General features: G+C 35.2%; 1 protein-coding gene across 2 annotated transcripts in view; it reads right to left on the reverse strand.

Annotated features, from left to right (window-relative positions):
- The window catches only part of ADAMTS19 (ADAM metallopeptidase with thrombospondin type 1 motif 19), a 166,260-nt gene that overhangs the window by 17,011 nt on the left and 124,559 nt on the right, over positions 1 to 24,690 (reverse strand). For both annotated transcript variants that reach the window (XM_040541557.1, XM_040541555.1), the window contains 5 exons: positions 16,619 to 16,776; positions 15,607 to 15,760; positions 12,549 to 12,684; positions 9,993 to 10,197; positions 7,896 to 8,048 (listed from right to left, as the gene is read on the reverse strand). In XM_040541557.1, coding sequence (XP_040397491.1) covers positions 7,896 to 8,048; positions 9,993 to 10,197; positions 12,549 to 12,684; positions 15,607 to 15,760; positions 16,619 to 16,776 — 806 coding nt within the window. The remainder of the gene's footprint in view (positions 1 to 7,895; positions 8,049 to 9,992; positions 10,198 to 12,548; positions 12,685 to 15,606; positions 15,761 to 16,618; positions 16,777 to 24,690) is intronic.

The raw sequence follows: 24,690 nt of genomic DNA on the forward strand, positions 1-24,690 counted from the left end.
CTTCTTCTACTTTTAGCTCTTATAGCTAAGTTGTTTTGTTTTTTGTTTGTTTGTTTGTTTGTTTTTAAACAGGCTCCACACTGATTCCAATCTTATCCTCCCTTGAGGATAATCCCCAACTCCTTTTCTTAAATAGAAAACAAGAGGAAAAAAAAGGAAAAAAGAAAAAAAAAGATCCAGTAGCAAAGCTTAATGTTGCAATACAGATGCACATGTACGATCTTTTTATCTGTGAAGATTTTAAGTAAAGGACATGGTGTTTAACAATTCAATCAAACTTCCTTTCTCAAGTCATACCTTTGTGTCACTCTGTGCAATTTCAAGAAGCCTTTAAAGTACTTGGTCCAAAAAAAGTCTCTTTACTAGAACTTACCCAATTGACAGTATCTTGTATGACTTGTCATGCAATGCAAACATTTCAGCTTAATTTGGGGGAGCTGAAGTAATTCATTTTTAATCTTAAAGAATGTTTGAAAAATATTCATATCATTCTAGATATTCACATTTTTACCTTATTGTGTGTAGTTAAAGAAGATTCCTAAAATGTTAAAAATATTGTTATAGATTAGCATTTTGGAAATCTGAAGTTCATCCAGTTTCTGGACTATAGATTACTGACTCTGCTCAGCATCGTTGAAAAGAGCCATTAATGTTAACACAGAATAGCAGCCCTTTTCAGAATGGCAGACCCCCACACTGTTACTTTCCAGTGAGACTGTGGGAAGAATAATTTCCGCAAACACAGTCATTTGCATGGTAAGAAATGGGTCAAATCACAAAGATCAGTGGATACTCTGAATTTAGTACACCACTAAAATATCTATCACATCTATCGTATTAAGCAATGCCAGACTCCCAAATCTAGTAATTCAATAAATAACTAGACAAGCTGTCAGTACAGAAGGTAATTACAGAACATAAAAGGACAGTTAGTTGTCAACAACAGAAAATGGCAAAATAGAGATGATCTGTTTGTGTACAGCATGGATATCTAGAGCCTATTCAACTTAAGATGAGTTGGACCACACAGTATAAAACTGAATTTCTTAAAATTCATGCAAATTGACACAGAAATTTCAACTTTTCAACTTCACTGGAAATAAGTTTTCTTTGATTATGCAGACACATCTTTTTCTCACCAGTAAGCCTGAGCCCAGTCAGTAATCATTCCTGTCAGACCTGAGGAGTGACAAACAATTGGTAAGGCAAATGGCAGCCAAGCTGCTTCACTTAAAGCAATGGTCTTAGGTTTTGAGAACCACAGAGGATATGGTTGGAAGGACAGCCCAGAAACTTTTGTAAAGCTGCCCAAAGGTACAAAGTCCATTACTGCATACTAATACTAGTACTAACAATATTTACTTCTGAAATATTGATGGGTATAAATGGAAGAAAATGTCATTAATTTGTGAAGTTCTCAGTTACCTATTTTAGCAGGATTTTTACCACTTTACTTCTACTACCACGGAGTAAGAAATACCCAGATATATTTCAGATTTCCTTTTCTTGTAGAATTTCCTACACCTCCTCTAACTGCTAATGTTTATGAAACTATCCTACTAATCAACCTTTTCACTACTGATTTGTGTTTCTTACACATATTTCAGCATGCCTCCCTGAAAACTGTTTAAAAATCAGCACAGTCCAAAGCAATTCAGTTCCTGAACTCATCAGTGTTAACTTCTTCTTCCTCTGGGAGGTACAAATTTAACAGGCAACAACAACGGCAATGTAAGTGAACCTCCTCTTTCCCCATACAACTCTTTCACATGGCACCATGCAGCATGCTGCACATCATGCAATGAGACTGTGACTGCACAGACCCCTTGAGAATGGGGCTGGATTTGCCTCTACTAAACGGCGCCATCTTCCAAGCATCCTCTACTGGCTATCGGTTTTTGTTTGTTTGTTTGTTTGTTTGTTTAGTTTGTTGTTGCTGTTGTTGTTTCTCATTTGTTCACCTTTGTTTTGCATTATATTGCCTCTTGTAGACCCTGAGAAGGTTGCTATGGGCACTCAATTTCTTGAAGGGCATGTTTAAAACAAATGTATAAAGGCTGTACCATCTACTTGAGAACACAGAGTAGAAAAAAGGTTAGCTGAAATCAGGTGGATTTAAAATGTTTTTCATTCTTTTCTTTCTGATTATCTATTTGAATTCTCTGCCTACCATGTCTCTTGTCAGACAGGATTGCTAGCACCTTTCAGCATGGGCTGTAAGCTCCTTCTGTTCTTGTTCTTGGTTTGGTTTTCTACAGGGCCTAGCAAGGATCTAGTCTTCATGAGAATGGCTGACATACCATAACTTTGTATTTTTCTAATATAGCACTGCTTACAGATAAAGCAATTCTAAAGACATCACAACTTCTGCCCATAATCGCCTTTTGATTCCAGTCTGCCATTCCTGAAAACTTTGCTTATCCTAAGGAGGTCTGTAGCAGCAATAACAGAAAATCAGTAAAGATGTCCCAATAGATCTAAGCGTGATACAAATACCAGAATTTCCCATTTATGCTCAGTTTTATGCATGTTCAAAATGGGTAATGTCTACTTTTAAAATCCCTGCCAATCTTATCAGTGCTTTTACCTTTTATGAAGGGTGATCTTGATTTGTTTTTCTAGAAACTGACATTATTTTTATTCTAGGCAAAATACTATGGTACACTGAACTGATCTATGAAAGAAAAAAACATCTATCTGACAAAAATTATGTTAATATTACAGGATTGGTTGGAAATGAACAAAAACCTCCCCACTCTCATTTCATTATATTGATATCTTCCATTTGATTTGCTCGTACTTCTTTTCTGAAACAGGCATACCTCATTTGCTGGAATCTTACTGTATAATTAAGTCAGTATAAACATTATCAACAAGATGACAATATTATTTTGACTTCAATTGTTTCATCAAAGTCACATATTTCATTTGTCCATAGTCTTATTAATAGTGTCACATTTTGACTTCTGGCCAGCACTGTTCCACTCACAGAATCTAAAGAGCTAACATTCTTGGACTGGGATCCAAAGAATAAAACTAAAGCTAATTACCTTGTCAGGAAAACTGCAGCATTAATAACATCCTAAATCTGAATTTTTAATTAAAGGATACCAAATAATTTGAGATTATTTGCTATGGAAATTTAGAGGTTGTTTAAATGTTTAAAGTTTGAATACCCCATGTGGTTGAATAGTTGGCAAAACTGAATTTGCTTTTTTCATTTTCCCCATTTTTACGTTTTTCGATCCAGACAAAAGAGAAGCAATCATCATCAGTGACAGCTGCTTTTTGTACCACTCAGCTGAGAGATCTCTCTGTGAACTGTTGGTTTCATTCTGTCTCCCTGCAACAGCTGGAGACTTTACTTTCCCCCCCACTCACTGTCTACAGGGCACTGCGTATACGATCTTAAAAAAATAATTTGAAATAGGACATGAGTTCTGAGATTTGTTGGTATAAAAATGAAGCAGTTGCTTCAGGTGTCCTCTAGACTCACAAAAAAAAAAAAAAAAAAAAAAAAAGCATAATAATAATATTAGACCAACCGTTGATCCCCCATTTTCTCTTCTTCAGACTACAGACAAAGCTTTCACTTCTTTACTGTGAGGGTGACAGAGCACTGAAACAGGTTGCCAATAGAGGTTGTGGAGTCTTATTCTCTGGAGATATTCAAAACGTGTGTGGATGCCAACCTGTGCAATGTGTTCTAGGTGATCCTGCTTGGCGGGGGGGGTTGGACTAGATGATCTTCAGAGGTCCCTTCCAACCTCGGCCATTCTCTGATTGTGTGAAAACAAACTACATTCTAACTATTGCGATCATTATCACAGAAGCTGTATTTGTATCCTCTTCATGTCCAGTCTAACACATAGATACTATTTAGGAACTCTGCTGGTGCTTCCTTTTTAGCTGCTCCTGAGTGCATCTTTTCTCTCCAGCTTCCTTAGCCCAATCTTATTGTAGAACTTATAGTCTGTTATCTTCTCTGGTCTCCTTTATGCTTACACTTTATACTTCACTTCTCACAAATGGCTGCTCTTAAAATCTATTCCCTTGCACATTGTTTTGATCCTATTGTCCCTTGCTGAATCCTTCCAAAAGTTTTGGGTATAATATCAAATAAAAGTTAAGCCTTTATTATTGTTTTCAAAACCTACACTTCTCTCCACAGTATTTTCCCTCCCCAAATTCATCCTGCTTTTTATATCTACTTCATTTATTCTATCAATGTTCTGAATTTTCTAGATAATAGAAAAAAAAAAAAAAAGCTTCCAATATATAAAGTATCCTAAACATGACCTTATGACCTTTGAGTACCCCATGCTGTTGTCATCTAAGTATTTGTACTTCTTGGAGTACATCAATGACGTGTAGTTCTCTTGTAAGCCAGGTAGACGTGTAAACATGCAGTGCATATGCATTTCATTTCACTTCTCCCCTGCCTACTTGTTTCTCCTTAGATGATGAATTCCCCTGAGGATGACCTAAAGCTTGTATAGCCTTGAAATGGGTGGTAAGTGTGCAGCTTAGTAAAGAACACTGCTGCTGTTAAGAGTGAGCTACAACGTGCCCTTTTTGGGCCTATATTAGATGTGGTAAGCTTTCCTCATCTGAAGAGAACATTTACATTGTTCAGCATCATATTCCAAGGACACCATTTACTGGGAAAATGTAATTGCTAATGTTTCTAGGTGGTGGATCCAGCCACTCAGTTTGAGCCTTTATTCTGTACTTTCTCCACACACTCATGAGGGCAGGCAAAGAGTCTAACTGAACAGAAATATTTAGCATATTGAGCCACCTTGCTGACTTAAGAGCTATTGTGGAGTTCGGTGCTCCATACAGTCCAGATTATACAGCATACTTTTAAATTAAGCAAGAGTTTTAGAAGGATTGATGTATTTATTGACTTACGGGAGTCTGCAATTTTGGTCAAATATTCTTTGATATTGGTATTGTTAAAATGTTGAGTAAAGGAATTATTTGATCTCTGTGTGACCGTACCTCTAAAACAAATTAACTCCATTACAGCACTACCATGATTATTAATAATGTTATCTTTTCAGTAATAGTTCAATTTAAGCTTCATTTAAAATTATGCCTTAAGAGTTCAAGGCAAGCAGCAAAGCCAATAAGGATCACATTAAGCCTCTTGTTTCAATGTGTGAGAAGCGTCATTTGGATTTTTCAAGCCAAGTCTTGGCATTAGCTTGGGGGAACTTGGCTCTGCTCAAAGAAACAGCCTTCTGTCAATGTCAAGAATGATCCTAAAGAGTAAAAACAGTGAACACAGAAGGCTGCACTGAACCTCTGAGTTAGAAACAAACAGTGAGCAAAGATTAACATTTATCTGAGCTTTCCATTTGTTTCCCCCATTGCAGACATATTAATATGTATGCCATGACTTCATTTTGCTATGTACTCTAGTAATGGAACAGAATAGTAACAGGGAAAAAAGAGGAAATCCAAGTATATTTTAAATTGAACTCATGTCTCTGTAGAGAAATTAAAGCATCTATTTTTTGGTATAAATCTTGGAAAATCTCAGCTACATAAGTCACTCTCAGGCTGCATGTTTACTGTTCAAAAGTTTTTGTCAATTCTGTATGAAATATTTCCTCATCTTCTGATTCTGAAGTTTAAAGTACTATTTAGGTGACAGAGTTAGAGCCTTGACAGAAGTAGGAAAGAACATTTGAGATGTCAGCAAATTTTAAACAGGAAGAAATATGTTTTTGTTATGTTCATCTGTGACATTGATTTTTGTGAAAAGTATTTTGTGAATTAGAGAATAAAGCCCTTCTTTTCTCCAGAGGGCACTGGGAACACAGCGTAACTGTCTGAGCATCCTCACATAGCCTCAGCAATGCTGATTTGAATGACTACTTCAAGAAAGCAGATGGTCATTTCTCCACAGTCTACTCCCTGCTGGTGCAAGTGCTAAATGATGCAAGTTTTTACTGCAGTTTTGTGGTATGGAGATGCAAATACTAGACTTACTTCCAAACACATCTTCATGTAAAAGTAACCCTACTATTGAAGATTAGTTGCTTCTGGCTGTTGCTTTAAAAATTAATGGCTATAACACCTTGTGTTTCTGAAGTAGCTAAGATAGGGAGGTTATCCTCTAGTTTCTGTGAGGGTGTTCCAAAATATCAAATATTTTAAATTATTGCTAGTATAAAAACAAGCAAACAAACAAACCCCATCATTTGACACTACCATTTAATCATTTATCCTTTAAATGTGAAAAATAACTCATAAAGAAGACAAGAAAATGGAATAAACAGTAACGTGATAGTAACAATTTGTACCCCATAGTCATAAAATAAGAGCTCCCAAGCAGAACTCTATGAAACACTAGTTGCCCACAGAGTACTTGCAGCTAATTCTTGGAAGACTGGCTAGTCATACTGTGCTGGCTTTAGTCCTTGTTTCCAGCTGTTACATCACATGAAAGACAACTAAAAATACATTAAATACTTCTCCATACAAGCAAGTTAAAAAGCTTCTGCAGTAATTTTGTGCACTGAAAGTAGAAGAGGTGTGTGCAAAAGTTACAAACAGAAGCAAAGAAAAAAAAAGAAAAAAGTTTACAATCTCTCTGAAGTATGGTCTGTGATATGACAAGAAAAAACCTTGACTCTCAAGGGTCAATTTCAGTATTTCAGCGTGTTTTGGATATTTTAAGCTGTATCACATGTTGAGGTAGGTTCCTAGTCCAAAAACACAGTTGATCACAGACCTAGCCAATATTTTCTGATACCTTTTGGCCTGTGCTTATGTATCTCATTGAAATCAAAGCCCTTATGCCAAGGAAATAGCTTACTGACAGTTACATCAGGTGTTCAGAAAAAAGACAGTAAGAGGTGCTTCCTAGATATTAAATGGTCTATGTGGAAATTGAATATGCTGAAGGTGCTTCCTTATGAGGCTGAAGGGTATAACTTATAAGAAACATGGAAGAATAAAATGTGCAAATACAAATTAATGAAATGTGCAAACTATGAGTTTGAATGGACCTACGGTGGAGGATAAGAATTAGAATTTATTACAGTTGGGTAACATCTAAATGGCAAACAGTATGTTGCCCTGTTTGGGAAAAAGGCATGGAGGGGATGGGATGGCCAAAGCAAATTGTTCTAAATGTTTAGTAATGGAAATTAAGTTATTTGCCCAGAAACATTTCGTTAAGCAACCCTTGAAACAGATTCCACATTATCATGGGAAATGCATGACAGAATTAGGACAGACAACAGCAACCTTTAGGTTCCTGCCAGCCTATAATGGAAATGGAAGTGACAAAGAAATACAATAGAGCATCTCACCAAAGCATGTACTACATACAGCCAATTGATAGCCTGTATGCTATAATCCAGACATATTCAGGAAGCTCTTGCTGTGAACCAAACACAGTACAAAGTGCACATGACACATTCTTTCAGTAAGATATCAAGCCAGAAGCAGACAAGAAAATACGTTAAACTGAAAATAAAGATTACAGACATGATTACTGCTGCTTTGCTTAATCAATTGCTATCAATATTTTCAAACAGGTCTGAAAATGGAGTAATAGGATACGTGTCTTTGAAACACAGATACCTGAATGCATCCCATACTCTTTAGTTCCATGATTTTTTTGCCTGCCTACTGGAAACAGTAAATTTATATCACATTTACATAATATAGAAGATGCACCTCAGGCTTTCTTCACATTCCTGATTTTTATTTATACTTTGGCCACAGTGTGACTTTATGTTTCAGTTTTTTTTTCCACAGTCTTATTGTCCCCTTAACTAGGAGACTCCTACACATCTGATAGATACAGTACTTACAGAGAATTCAGCTTGCAAAATCTATTATGCTATGGGAAACTAGTATCAAGGATGACTCACCTTAGACCAGTCTCCCATTCTCCAGATGTAGCATTTGGAATAGTCCTCACAGTCCTCTGCTTCTTTAGGTCTTGTGGACAAAACACATTTCTTGCGGGGATTGGTGCACCTCACAGTCCGATGCCGTACTCCCTTACCACACTTTACAGAGCACTGTTGAAAAAAGATGTTTTGCAGGTTTCTACAATAGGCATAGTTACCCCCTGTTATCTCCTTCTAATGCCCTCTGCCAAGATACCATATCTAATTCAGGACTTCAGTGATTTCCTGATTTCCAATCCTCAATTGCATAGATACACAGTTTGCTAAAAACTAACACATGAACAAAAATTCCTTATGGGGCAGAATGATCATATTTGCATTTTCAGCTGAAAATATATAATTTGATCAAAAATTATTTCCTTAAGGAAAAACTAAGCTTTAAAAATGGTATTTGGATAAGAAAACATTTTAAAAGTTATGATGAAACAAATGCAAAATGTCGCAGTAAAAATGTTATGCAATCTTTGTTCAAAGAATTAAGGGAGATATAATGAAAGAGAATCTAAGTAATGTTTGTGAGGACAAGACCTGAAGCAATTTCAAATAAATTTCACTAGTAGCTAACAGATCCTTTTAAGAAGAAAAAAGTTAAAATGTAAAAGGAAATGCTCTAAATCTACACAAGAATCCAGACTGAATTCAAATTCACTGCATATACAGCATGTGACAAATCTTCAAGTTGCACAGAAGGTCTTAATCTATGTGTTTTTTTTCCCCACTATTCCCATTTACACTGCCAAAAATTATGCCATTTCCTTCTTAAAACATTATAACTGCTTTTGATCATCCCACTGCTTGCAGATCAAAATTCTCCTTTGCCAAGCTGATTATAACTGCAGGAAGCAGTAATGGCTAACTTCCAATATAACAGTGATAGTAGGAATTGCCATGGGAAACACCTCACTCTTCAAAATATATTTATTAATTCCAGTAGAAACATACTTACTTATTTGTCATATCTGAGGTAAAACAAACCAACTAAACAAAGTGGATTTCTTTCTCACACCTAGAAAGTGTGATAATGGAATGGAATAAATGGAAGTGTATACCATTCTTCCCACAACTAACTTTTGCATCATAAACCTCTGTACCAAACCAGAACTGTGGCTATTTTCTCCTCTTAGCTCTATCTTAACATCTTTCTTTTAACTCTTTGAAAACATTTCCTATGTCATAGCTCTTTCTCACTTGGGGATCAATGGGTGCCACTGAGCACAGGAACCCAAACAATGATCTGTACCCACATTCAGAAGCTGCTATTCTTATTTGGAGCCTGATGAGACTCATAGCACAGCTTCTAGTGTGGGAAGCACGTAGAATTGCTGTATTCTTCCAATGGACGCAGACGGTCTAAATAAATACTTTCAGCTTGTCCAGATGACAATGATAACAACTCCCTTCTTCCTCCGCAGTCAACTACTTTAAGAAGCTTTTTAGAAGAAAACCAAATGGACACACATATTAAAATATCTTAAGATAATAAAGCTTTTCGAATAGTAACTACATTCAACAGCAATGTTTCAGAATACAATGGATCCAAAATTGTGTTATCTACAGGTCCTTTTGTTCACTGTTTTTGCTGTTCTTAGAAAAAGAGGTAAGAAGAGAGAGGAATGGAAGGAAATGTCCTTTTTGCAAGCAACTGCCTTCATAGCCTCTCTGAATTTCAACAGCAGCAACCTTCTTAATAACGTCTCTTGGTACAACAGTACCTCACAGATGCTCACACTCTGAACCCAAGTTCTGGTAGCTGATAAGTGACTGCCTTAAATCCATTTACCCCTAGTTACCTACTACCAAGGTCAGGATATACTTGATTATATGTGCTTGAAAAATGTCCAAAAGAAACTGTTCCAGGACATTAACTAGGTAAAATGTAGTAGTTCTACATGGCTTGTTTTCCTAGTCCCTGATCCTTTTGCCAAATCATTGCATAAGGATCCTGAAAATCATTAGGCTGAGCTAAGCCACTTGCTGGTGAAAAAAATCTCATTCTCAGAACATAGTAAGGCATAAATGATCATTGTGGATTATTTATACAAATAAATGCAGCACCTCAGACCAGACTCCTGCCTCCCACACAGTCATGCAGTCCTGGCCTTCACAGCGCTGTGCAGAAGCAGGCTTTGGCCCAAGGCAATCCCTCTCCCTTGCTCTGATCAGGGTCCCATTTCTTAGCTGCTGTGTGCAGGCTACTTGTCTGTTCTGGGTCCCTTTTCCACATGTCCTTGAACATGGAGTCCATTCAGTCATCATCCATCTACAAAGAAATACAGGCAATACAGTAAGAAGAAATCAGGAAGGAAGAAGTCCCATTAGGTCATCCGTTCTCTTGCTTAGCACTACTTGCTTACCCAAGACACACTTACAAATTTTCTCTTTCCTTTTAAGTTAACTGTCTGTAACTGTGTTAACAGACTAATTACTAACCTAGTATAATTTACATTTAAATAATATGTTCATCTTCATATCATTTCATTCCCAGCCCATCGTTTCTATGTTTTCAGAGTACTCTCTTGTCATTACAATTCCAATTAGAAAAGTTCCAAAATACAATCACACACATTTCAAATATGATGGACCACTGATCAGACAGGGTTTTTTTTTATTATTTTCTGTCTATCTATATGACTACCTATTTGTCAAATGCATATGCCCTTCACTTAAGGTCCAATAAGTTTCAATATAGAATCACTCCTGTGTGAAAAGCTTGTTGCTCTGGAAGAAGTACAAAAGCTCAGTCTTCTTCATGTTCTTTAGGATCAGGCCTAACTCAGGTTACATAGCTTAAATTACAGCAACAGGGAAGGCTGATGCAGCTTGGCATAGCCCACATACCTGGAAAGTAATCACTCTAGAATATAATTTTCCCCAAATGTTCTGTAGCTCCAGACTATGGCCATATGCCCTTAAAAATCAAAAAGTTCTGCCATTAATGCAGTACACAAGTATACCCCAGGAGACTAGATTTGCAAGGGAGTCTTCGGTCAACCGAAGTTCTGTAAATCTGTTCCAACCATCTGTCAGACAATTATTGTAAGAAAACGAAACAATGAACTAAGTTATTTTTTTTATTATTATTAGCAGTCCAGAGACTCAATTTACAAATCACAGCCTGTCAAGATAATGCAATAGACTTTAAGATATTTCTTCAATTGCCAAAAAAAAACAACTAGTTATGCAAGCATATGTTCTAGCTCTGTTTCTGTTGAAAGCTAACAATATTTGTTTTGTAAGAATCATTAATACTGTGGTAAAATCTGGATCACGATATCTTTCCACCTGTCTCAGCATAGCAATTAATAACACCTACATCTTTTCATTTAATAAGCTGGAAAAAGTACAAAATGTTAAAAATACGTATTTGTCAATGCCTTAGAAAAAGATCAGACTATTCCATTTCTACCTATTCAGTATACAATGTTATTAATATAATAAAGTATGAAACTGGCCAATTATGCATATAATCGAATATAAATCTGTCCACTGTGTAATGTCTGTGGAAATCCAAACATCAGTAGTTCAGTCTTGCTTAAAATGTGTAAGTTGCATTTCGTCTGTTTTAGTATTTCATCCTACCCAAAAATGCTATGTCTGCTGGTTCATTTTGCATTACTTTCTTTAATAATATTTGTATTGTATTTACTTTGCATTGTCTTCAGATATTCCATCTACCTTTCCTCCAGATGACTCACGTAGATCCATTCCAGTGCTTACCCCCAGAACTGTTAGCTGACTATCACCAGCTCTGTCCGTACCTTTAAAGGTGGCAGACACTTTACCCAAGTCTGCACAATAACTGGGGACTTCCTTAGTTGTGGTTCTTAGCTGCCATTCAAAAAAAGGATGGTAAACCCTGAAAACAGGCCATCACACCATCCTGGCCCGCCACTCATAGGAACAAGCTGCCAGCTTGGCTGCGGTTATGCCAGACGGAGGGGTGGGGGTGGGGGCGCTCTACAGGGCGTATGCTGCAGCTGCCTCGTTTGGTGAAATTCAGAGAAAAGCAATTCTTTCTGCTTCTTCCATCATTCAACCATCGGAGTCTAGTGTCTGCATATTGATCCACAGACAAGGGATTGAGGGCAGTGGCAGTAGAAGAGTGAGGGGAAGGCTTTCTACACTTCGGGTTAAATCAGTGTAGATGAACTGATTAACAGATTGTTTATTTATGTATTTATTTAATTACTGCTTTGTGCGCCTAGATCTTTCCAAGTGATTTTAAAGGAGTACAGCCCTGACTAAGCTACAACAACAAAATATAACAATACATCATTAATTATAACCATGTTATTAAATCCATTGTTATATAAACAGCAATTAAATTTCAATTCATAGTACACATCAGCCAGTGAGAACTCCTATCGAGGAAAGTAATGAGCTGCTTTATTGAATGAGAATTGATTTAGACATGTGCTTAAGGACTCTTTCAATAAAACTCAGGAGAAACAGCAGCCAATGTTTCAGTGTTCCATACATTTCACACTATAACCTTTTGTTCTATGTATGTATTTACTGCACATTCAATGCCAGAGGCAGTCATTTCTCTTTGTAGCTCCTGAGATGTTTACTTCTAGTTATGACAGTGTAATTTAACCAAATCAGTATTACCTGGTCTGGCATGGCTGCTCATTACACTTTCGGATCTGTGGTTCAGGTTTTGTTAAATATTTGCACTTCTTGTTGTCCACAAGACTGATATTTTTGTTCATAATCTTTGTGCAGGAGACTGTTGTTTTTCTTTCACCTAGTAAAAAATAAAGCAGGTATGTGGAGAAACCACGAATATGCAACTTTTGTTAATAAAGGAAGGACAGTGGTATCCTTATCAGATACAGTTATTTTATGGTCAGTTTGGCAAAAAGAAGTGTAAAACCTACATATGTGTAAAATCTGAAGTGAAAAACAAAGGTAGCAGTGAGCCCAAATGAGATATTAAAGTTTGTAGGGAACAATGTATTTTCTTATTCCAGTATTTGCACACCACTGTCAAAAGAGTTTTGCTGCTTTATTCCTGCAACAAGTCATAGGCCAAAGACTTAGTCTTACTGGCATTCTTGTTTCCTTCTCAATCACCAAGACCCTAGTGTTGAGAATGGCTTGCAGAAAAATTGCACAGTAAGGAGAAGATATGCTTTTCCATTAATGTATAAATTAAGAAAAGGAATATCAAGTCCTGCCCTCTGTATTGCTTAAGTATAGTAGTTCTACCCAGTTTAGCAGTACACTGGCACATGTGGCCAGCACTCAGCCAAAGGGATTCAGCTCATGAAGCCTTCAGTAAGGAGCCTGCACCATTCTCCAACTGCACCGTTCTCCATGGACTAAAGAAAAGAAGACATATAACTGATCTGATCTGTAGGGTAATCATTTAGGAAGTTGGGTACTGCCTGTGGAAACCTAATGCATGTTCTGTTACACGAACTGTGCTTTGATGGATGGGTTGGGACCTTGTGTCTCTTGAAGCTGAACAGGTAAGAAATCAGAATTTAAAGTAATATGTACAACAAGCAGTACCTAGTAATCAGATGGGAGCTAATTTTTAGAAAACTAGCAAGCCTTGCATTAAAGACTTTAGTTAGTAGAAAATAACTTCATAACCATTTGTTCCTATGGTTACATTATAACACCCTGTTTCTATCTGGAAGTTTACTTACAAACAGGGTGTGTGCAGGAGCAGGGCAGACATAAGAATTCAGTATTTGCTAGTGGTCAGAAATGTGTCTGTGGACTGAGCAGTGAAGCTATAAATACGCATTATGTGTTTGACCACAACTGACATTTTACACAGCATTTGTGTACGTGAGAGCACATGCAACTAATCTATCATGCACAGCATTTGAAATGTTTGACATTTTTTTCTGCATTTACATATACATCTGTGTATTCATATTCCCTCCCACACAAAGAAAGCTTCTCTGCAACACAGGAGGTCACAGACCAGTTACATGTATAAACACGCACAAAGCCACATGGCTTCATGACTACTTCTCATCCTGATATACGTTTTAAACATTTAATGAAAACTACTGATAATTGTTATATACTTTAATCAGATTTATCAAAATACTGATGTTAAAAATTCAAACACAAATATTTACACAGGGTACAATCTGCATCATTTTAATTTCATTATTACTTCTTATTAAACCAAAGAACTAAAAGAAGAATTAAAGTTATTTTGCCTAAAGTACGAAAAATCTTTCCCTTGTATTTCAGAATATTTGCAGTAAAAATACCTTTTATGGAACTTTGCATTAACTCAACTATTTTAAACAATAACAAAACGTGATGGCCAGTTACAACAGAAAAAATATGATAAATAAACATTACAGTAAAACACTTCAATATTTATTTAAGCATTAATGTAGAAAAAAAAATTCACTGACATACTGCACTTCAGGACTTTTCCATATGATAGGTAACTTTAGAAATAACTGAGGCAATAATGAGAGATTGTGGTAGCATTCAAATTATTCTAAAAATATTTCTGGAAACTGTAAAAAGCATGAATATTCCAAGTGAATATGAGTGCACTATGAAGAAACAGAGGATGATACTAGGACCACGTACAAAATGCCTTCAGGGAAGAAGCTTTCTTACCAAACCACAAAAGGCATGTTTATGGAAACTACAGTAATCTGTCGTGACACCAGGACTGTTCACAGAGTCAAAGTAGCTAGAACACAGTGTTCTTTGTGTTGCTGTGAAGAGAAGGTAAAGCATTTCCAGGCTTTCTTATTTGAACTACAAGGTGCATAGCACTTTTCAGGACTGCTGATCACAGCAGCCATGATTATCAATGTTGTAAGCAGGAAAGACAGGTATCAATAATCAGTATAGTATTTACTGTGTAAGCCTGACTAATTAATTCACAACATATAAACAGATTTCTATAGGTAGCATTCATAAAAACACTCTTACACATTTCCCACCGTAATTACCTTTTCTAATAACCAGCTTCTAAACAGTTACCAATTTTAAAGGATTTTGTTACAGTAATATTGCTCATGTTCCAATATTTGTTTTCATATTTTCATTTTGTTCTTCCAAATTCACATTTTTTATGGTTTATAAACATAAACATAGGAAAAGTATTGCATCAGCATACTAATATCTGCTGTTGCAATATTTGTTCCATATGTTTCTGGATCTCAACTCATGTTACTAACGGTACATATTTGATCTGAGATTGGGGTTCAGCTTTTCTGTAGTTTGAAATGTCTTTTACAGATCGTTTTTCTTCAGTAGTTCCAAATACACAGTGGAATGCACATGAACTTTCTATTCTTGTTCTAGCTCTTGCACTTCTATTTCTTCTTGGAAACTGGGTCCCGAATTTACTTTTCTAATCAAGTTTTGGTTCCTTCACTAACATTTTCTTTCTACCTACTTTATTTAGTTTGAATCTTTACGAGAGTTATCAGTATTCTTTTAATATAATCATGAGGAACATAACAGAAATATGTCCACTGTTCTATGGAATCACACAAGTTGCAATGAGGATATTACTAATAAATATATTGCACTGATCATCAGCCTGAAATATTAATATATCATTTGTTTTAGTCATCATATATATATATACATTGTAAATATATATATGCATATTGTAGATGCAGTGTGTGTGTGTGTGTGTGTGTGTGTGCTTTATTAAAAAAAAATTTACCTCCTCCACATACAGCATCACAGTCCTCCCAGCCAGAATGAGTCCACATGAAAAGAGGCTCTGGTACTTTAGAGCTTTGATTCTCAGGAGGAGGATCCAGTGGGATGGTGTACTCATAGTGTAGACCATAGCTCTGGTCATGGAATAGCAGCACCTGTAATTATAGAGAAGGAAAACCTTCCTATGTGCGCAGGAACTATCGAAGACAAACTTGGACCTGTGAAGAGATAATCTTGAAGAACATGCCAGAATGACTTACTGCACTGCAGCCTTTAGACCCTTCTGATAGATTTTGTAGAAGAAACTAAATAATAGAAGTATCCAACCCAAAACAATGGGGGGAAAAAAGATTTTATTTAACATAAGAGTCACAAAGTTCTCCATGTAAAATTGTAAAAAAAATGTATTCACCAGAAATCTAGGGAATGATATGTTACATATCCTATGTTTCCAGTGCTCTTAAAAAGAGATCTTTCCTAGATACATCAAATTTCAAATTATTTTGGATATACAAGATGATTTCTTACACTTAAAGGATTTTGAATTGTGAAGTACTTCTTCATCATTTCTTCATTTTTCCTTCTGTTCTTGTCTCTTTGGCTATCAACTTTTCCTTCCCTACACTGAAATGTGTCAAAACTCTACTTCCCAATGGAGAATTTGGTGATTACAACCCTAAAGTGGTAATGCTGTGCTATAGCATCAGCCAGTGTGCCAGGAGGATAGAAAACATCTGATACTAATTTGACTTTTCCTGCTCAAGCTGCACGTCAGCTTTGTATGAAATTTGTAGGAATTCTGAGACCTTCCGTCCTGCCTCAATAACATAAAGATTATTATTGGATTTAATAGCACTTTTTAGAAGTGGGCTGACAGATCAGCAGGTATATCTTGCATAGATCCCATTATCTTCAGAAGCCTGGAAAAAATAGTTCCCACACTATAGGACAGGAATCAGGTTAAAAAAAAAAAAAGGCAAAACAAAACAAAAACAAAACCCACATTGTCATACCAGTAAATGTAAAGGTGATGTTGTGGGACCTTTGGCAGATATCTTCTCCCAGAGACCTCTTCGAACATAATGGACGGTGGTCCCAGCAATATTGAATGTTCCTGAATGCTCTATCTTCCAGTCACTATTAATTGACTGTTTACCAGCATCTCGAAGAGCTGCCAAAATACATGAAAAAAGGCCAATACAAAAAAAAAAAAAAAAAAAAAAAGCTTGGTCAGTAGTGATTCTGGCCTCCTTTTACTTCCTGTTTGGATAATTTAACAGGTAGGTGAAATCACATAACTCTGCAGAGATATTTATGGATGCTACTATATGTGAACTTCAACTGGAACATGTTTCAGAAACATTTTTTGGAAGACATCCTTGGCAAATCCGTGTGTGCTAAGCATTACTTGAAGTTAAAACAGTGTTTTAATGCCTAGTGAGACTGACAGGCTCCAGCACAATTCACTAAATTAATTTATGACAAAGGCAATGATTCTCTTTTCCTAGGTAGCCACTTCTATGACCCATACAAGACATGGGAAATGCAATTTTCACAAGACACTCTTCAAGATCTGTGGAATTACATTAAAACTTCAACAAATTCTGGTTCAGAATTCTTTCCCTCTAATTAATATATCTACTTTTTCCTCCATCTCAAAATGTGACAATACTACTGTCATACTAACTTAAGCACTTATTTTATACAGATGTTCACCACCTAATTTAATGATTCTAACAAACAGAAAAAGCTTGTTCTTTTTGGATGAATCACTGTCTTCTTGGCCTAATTAATATTCATAAGCATCATCAAGTCAAGAAAGATATTCAGACATTGAGAACAGAGTATTTTACAGTATTTTTCTATAGTACATTCCGAATAGCCCCTTCTGTGAAGAATCTTTAATTTTATTTTGTTTTATTTTATTTCTAATCAGGTCTGTAATATTCATGTGAAGTAAAATATGCTTGAAGTCACCTTCTGGACAAGAAGTTCTACACATTCCTCTTCACTGAAATTGCATGTTTGGCATCAGACTGTTTTAAGAGAACTTCAACAGTTTAAATCTTGTCCAAAATTTCTTATTTAATGTTGTAAGTTAATGTGAGTCATTCCTGTAATCATCCTCTCTCCTATTCATATTTATACTGTTATGTTTTGTTTCTATGGGAAACAATGGCAATAGGTCTATGGACTGGCAGCAATACAATTGCATAAGACACCACTGATGCGTACCACTACAGCACAGTGTAATAAATGTTAAGACTATAAACTCCATTAACGCTGTAGAACAGCCCTGTGCTAAAAATAACCAGTGATTTTACAAGATTTAAAAATTGGTATTTCAGGTTTAAACATTCTATTATTAATGGTAATTAACTCCCATTTTGTTTTAAAACTTTACGGGTCAATCCTCTTCCCAGTGGAGAAACAAAACAAATGTACTTGAAAGTGCCAAGGTCCAGTCGGGTCATGCTGCTCACATGGAGCAGTATATTCTCCCTGGAGAGCAGTGGACCTTGCATCGTCTTCTCTGTCTTTAAAAGGAATGTTATGCACCACAGCATACAGATGTGTGCAGGGGACTGGAATCCCAGACCCAGAATACAGAAATATGTTAGCTCTTGCACTTTCTGCTCTCAGGTTCCTCACCTGGGAGCCCCTGTATTGGATGAAGGAAGAATGGGTGCTCCCATTCCTAAAATATTAGCTTGGATTCAGGTAGTCCAAGCCTGCTCCTGATTCTGTCACACCCCATATTGCAAGCAAGTTCACTGAGTTTTATTCCACATCACACATATACTCCCTACTCTGCTTAGTTTTTGATAAAGGAGGATTTCCTGTACAAAGTAATGTAATGCAGGAGGAAAATTCAGCACACAAGTGTATCTTATGGGCTATAAAATGAATGGAGCAATACATCTACAACTAAAAAGATGAACAAGCAAAAAACTCTGATGAGGAAAACCTACCAAGAAAAGTGGCATTTGTATCAAAATAAGTGGGAAGTAGACAACTTTGAGCTGTGAATTTGGTCTTTCGTTCTGTGCAAAATTTAATAATTCTCTCCAGGAGAGTACTAAAACTATGTCATTTTGGCCAAACCCTATTTTTCCAAGAAAATTGGCAAATATAAAAAATATTTGAAATTCATTTCTAAATCAGAATACTTTCACTGATATCTTTTCTCAGTGAAGTCACTGTTTCGCTTCCATTAAGGTTATCATGTGATCCCTTCAAATCATCTTAAGAATATTAATATTCAAGGTTTGAAAAACTTTTTCAAAATTTCAACTTGTCATCTCATGAAGGACAAAATTCCATCTTTATCTTATTAGATAAAGATTCTCTCTTTATCTTACGAAATTAGAGTTACATACAATTTGGCATAATGCCTTACTGTTTCTGTTTAAACTACTTAAATTACTTTACATTAAGGCATTTCTTTCCAACGTTATTGAATAAGAAGGTACGTAGAAATGCTGAAAGCGACTATGCTTTCACTTTGTAGTACCATACAGGACACATTATTGTTCAATAAGTTATGTATCTTTTTATAGGAAGAAACTTGCCATTTTTTTTCTATCAGGTCACATTTTAAGATTGATAATTGCTTAATTGCTGCTTTCTCCAAAGTAAATAAAGATGAAAATATTATCTTCTGCAGCAAACTTTCCATTAGTTGCTGCTGCTTCAGTCTTTTCCACATCACTGTTTTGATTTTAATGAAACTAAAGAGAACACAAACCAAACAGAAATGCTATCAAGTGAGTATGCAACAGAATGTCAAATGTCAGCACAGAAATATCTTCTTTTTAAATTTCAAAATAAAAGTATTTTAAGATACATTCCAGGAATTAAACACTTATTTAAAAACCAATCACAGCTATAAGTAAGGCACTGAACAGTTATTACTAATAAATCCAGGTTAGAGTGGAAGAATCTAATACAGAAAAACACTCAGTTACAAATTTCATAGTTCATGTTGAATTGTTCTGCATATATATTTTTGTTGTATTTCTACTATTCACTTAAAAGATTGTTATACATGATCAATATTTACTAACTGTGAAATGGTGGTTGTTTGTTTGTTTGTTTGTTTTCTGGAATAACAAATCTGATGTAAACATTTCTCTTGTATTCAAGTGTGAATTTAACTCAAATGATAAAGCAGAAAAAGCTCACAGGTGCTATTCTGTTTTATAAGCAATAACCATCAAATTATAGCCCACATCCAAACGTCTACATATTGCTAGAAACACTTCATAGCATTTGACCATCACCTCAAGTAATTAATCCCAACTGTTCATTAGCATCCCGGAAATCCTTGTGTTAAGGTCATTACTGCTAATATAATGAGAAGCTGAGAACAGGAAAAGCAACATGCATGTTTTGCTATGATAGGGCAACAAATGCAATTCATAGTTAAAAAATAAAAAAACAACAAAAAAAGACAGTTTGTATTTTCTCACAATAACTCTTGAAAATAGAAAGGAATAATCAATCTGACCTGCTTAATTCTGGTGATTTGTAGCAAACATTCCTTGCTAAACAGTAATAAAGGCACCAATTTACAAGTACCCCATCTAAAGGATTATGAAATCTAATGAAAATTATTACTAATTAAAATTAGTGTTACTTTTATTTCCTGTGCTGCAATGTTCACACAAAGAATGAACTTATATCCAAAATTAGTTTTAACTTAGAAACTGATTCCTGTTTTATCTGCCTATTTCCTTAGTTACATGTTTTCATCATAGCTTTGCTGACCTATTTGCACTTCCTTTATCACTTTTATTTCACAGAAGTACAACACAAATTCTCATGATATTAGATACAATTGCACAGGAATATTTAATTAGGGTGTATATATTATTTCTGTTGCATAATTCTACATAGACAAGGAATATCTTTTCTAGAATGAAATCTGAGCTATGTCAAAATGTGTACATGCAAAAATACACTACTAGTGTTTATATGTATAGCTAACTTATTTGCATGTGCTGAGCAGAAAACTTAGAAAGCATGATTCCATGTTGGTACCAATCTTCACTCTCATTTTTGGTCAAACTTTAAGGTAATTCTTTTTGTGGTGCATAGCACTTTGAATTTCAGTTTTATTGACTGTGAAGGAAGAGCTGATTCATATCACTTTTCATTTTGTATTCTGCATTGGCTATGTGAGACCTCCACAAAAATTTTAACTAGACTTGGACACAAATTGAACAAAATAAGCATTTGTTTCTTAATTCTGGATGTTTTCTGAAATGCTCAGTTGTTGAAAGCTGTATGGCTGCGTACACACACAGAAAATGATGCTTATGTGCCTAAATTCAAACTGACTTTTGGTCTCTCAATTCTTTTGTCAACAAGAAAAATAAGGAGTTGTAAAGACTGTGTTAATACAGTGACACAGAACAACAGTAACAAATGTGCACACTCTTATCTGGAAAATAATTTAAACTCATTTTCATGAACTCCTCTGCATAGTTTATATTGCTATAAACTACACTTTGCCAAAAGCTTTGCTGATAGCTTTCACAAATGTTATCTTATCACAAATGTTAAAGAATAGATATTTGTTTCATCTTGATGTAAAAAGGTTTTAAAATGTTTTATTTACTAACCATTTTCTATGGCCTTGTATAGATGAAAGGAAAACACAGGGGACTCTGGTCTCTGCTATATGATCAGGTCCTCAGCTGGTCTCCAAGTTATTTTAAAACTATGAGTGTTGTCAGAAATGAGGAATTCAAAATTTTGTATTATTTGTCAGACCCCATCTGCTTTCTTGCACGCTTCTGTCTCTGCCACCCTTCCCCTCTTTCATCTTCCGCACAACCCCCCCCCCCCCCCCAACATGGTACAACGTGCTTCTTTCTTAACTAGGAAACATATTTGATAAAGGAAATTTGACAAGAACATTGCACACATCTGAACTTGACACCTATAACAGAATTGGAAATTACAATGTAATGCAGTGTTAAATACAGGTGTCCAAACGGTCTACATCCCTGAAGCAGATTGATTATATTTGTCAAAATTATTATACAGCTCACTGAACGATTGGGGTTGGAAGGGACCTTTGGAGGTCATCTCCTGCAACTCACCTGCTCAAGCCACTTAGCCACTTAGAGCTAATCCATTTCTGTATTTCAGTTAGAAACAAATAATTTCTCTCATTTCCAATTAACACTGAGAATTTTCAGTTTTTAGATCACAAGTCATTTGTCTGTATCTGTAACTAATCTTATTAATTCATTATAGTGCTGGACTTGACATCTTGACATGCCATTATACAAGTGTCACATAAATAAGCATTCTAATCTCAAAGCCTGGTATATCTCTTATAAAAAATACTTTAAACTTCCGAACTTCCTTTCTGGATTCTACTTTAAGAACTGTAAAAACAACAACAACAACAACAACAACAACAAACCAAACCTGCCAAATATAAAGGAAAATGTAGCAGCAGACAAGGCATAATCTTAGACCATAGGAATCCTGATAATGTTTGAAATGTTTTTACAGCTATTCTTATGATAAGGTTTTTTAAGTAACTGATAATGAATCAACACTCATGCCAGCACCGTTTTAAGCTGACAGGGTTACCACTGCAAGTTCATTCCTTAACATTAAATCTCAAATTTCTTTCCTAAAGACCCTAATTCCAAAATTAATAAGTATGGTTTAGGAAATATTCTTGAATCAAATAAACACTTGTTTTCCCTTCTTTACCATTACAAATAATTTCTATTCCTGAATACTCTACTGAGGAAAGAAAAATCACAATCTTGTATGTATTTCCTCATATAACTTAAGTAAGAAGGAATACCTGTTAATTTGGCTTCATCACAATAAAATATAAAATAATAATAATAATAATAATAATAATAATAATAATAATAATAACAATAACAATAATAATAACAATAATAACAATAATAACAATAAAAGAGTATGTAATTCTTTCAAAACTGTAAGGAAAACCTCACTGGAGGGGGATTTGTGGGTCATCACTGCTTCTACCTCCCCAGAGGGGAGAAAAGAGAGGACAGACCTTGACAGAGTCATCAGTTCAGTAAATGCAGTTGCAAGTTATACTTTATCTTTTCCTCTAGGATGCCAGAGCTCCTGTTACTGTGGTAAATGTTGATATACCTCAGATAAAGGTATCTGAGGTGTTCAGAAAGAATTCCTCTGAAGATTTACTTCCATCAAATGATGCTACTGATATGGACTGTGGTTTTACTGATCAGTTTAGCATCATCATGGACGCTTCCAGATCGCAGTGACACTGTTTTCTGATCACCTAGTAAATCCAGAGAATGGCATTTCACTTTGATTGTCTCTGTATTTGACCTGTGCTGCACAACTGGGATCAAATTTTCCAGCAGTTTAAATTAGCTTCTACTTTGTAAGCCGCAGCTCTTTGCGTATGCTGGGTTACAGTATGTTTACAGCTATATCTTCAACCATAAAATTATTAATTATTAGAGCTATACTATTAAAAAAAAAAAAAAGATCTTAAGAAAATTAGCCAAACAGAAATACTGTTGGCCTATATTGACTTGTTTCAAGTTCAAAAACCCGGAGAGCAAAGTGCTATGAGATGTAAAATTAACATACAGAACTGTAACATAGAAACAAATCAGAAACAGAGAATTTAATTTGCATTATATTTCACATTTTTATTCAGTTTTCTGAAAAATATTGTTTCTAAGGTGAAATGTTGATACCTTCTTCACTAAACTTGCAATGTTACTACTCCTAGTCAAAAATGCTACCATTAAAATTGTTACTCCTATTCAATTCCACTTTTTTATGCTTTCAGAATAAATCTGCTAAAATTGAAGAAAGTTTAAATACCTTTTTCTAATAAAAGTAAGAAAAAAGTGCAAAAACCTAGGTTTTAATCCAAAATAAGAGATCTTTTCCTGCTTCCTCATAAAGTCTTAACAAATCTCAATGAAATACGGGCTGATAATGATTCAGACTGACATTAGCTACATTAAGAAAGGTAAAATTAAAGTGACAATCAATGAAAAGCTGATTAAGTGCTAATTAGCACCTTTCAAAAACAAGCAGCACATCTGGTATGATTTCATGGGCATAAAAAGAATTATAATTCTTTTTGCCTCCCTGGTAGGGGAGGAAAGCTTGCTATTTATGAAAAGGAACTAATTTCCTTAAATACAACTCCAGCTTTTATTTATTTTTACATTATTTAAAAACTAAAAACTAAGCAGTACTTCACTTGCCTGCATATGATAACACAGCAGATATATAGGATGAAAAAAACAACAACTTGGAAAGCTAAGAAAATGTATCAATGAAACTTCCGTTATCGATTTGACACTCTCAGACCTCCATCTCACGCTCCATTGGTGCACAACGAAACAATCCAGAACTCTAAATCTCCTATGATATTTTAACAGGATAGGCACAGCCCTCATGACAAACCAACAGTCACATGTTAATAACGTCAGCTGTCATAACTAAGACTTGACATTTTTGATGTTCTCTTACTTAAAGTACTGAGTAAAAAGTTCCTTAAAATGCAAATATTACTTATGAACAGACCTAAGAACAGGGGACAAATTGGGGAAGTTTTCATTTCATTGTCCTATTTCTTGTACTAAGTTTCTCTCAATTTAAGCTACAAGCAGTTCACTAAATATTTATGGTATTTCAGTTATACCACAACAACATTAACCATAACAACAATTACAAATTATACACTTCCTAGACAACAGGTCTACAACTCATTAAAAGCAAAAAACAGATTTTTCATGAAAAGTAATTTCATAAAAAAGTAAAAACTAAAAAAAAAATGTGATTAAATTTGTCCATGAAAACATTTAGATGATTTGAAATCATCTGAAGAAATATTTTTGTGCATTCTTAGTTTAATTTTAGAACTTTCATTTGACTTTTTCGGTAATTTCCTGTGCATTGATTGATCAGTGCATTTTTTTGTTGGCTGAGCAGAAATTATTCCATGTTTCAGCAGAAAACTTTTCCTTTCACTAGTTTTAATGTGAAGTGTTTTCATTTGTGTTCTTGACATAAAACATTGAAAATC

This window comes from Cygnus olor, chromosome Z (genome assembly GCF_009769625.2).
Source record: "Cygnus olor isolate bCygOlo1 chromosome Z, bCygOlo1.pri.v2, whole genome shotgun sequence".
NCBI lineage: Eukaryota > Metazoa > Chordata > Aves > Anseriformes > Anatidae > Cygnus > Cygnus olor.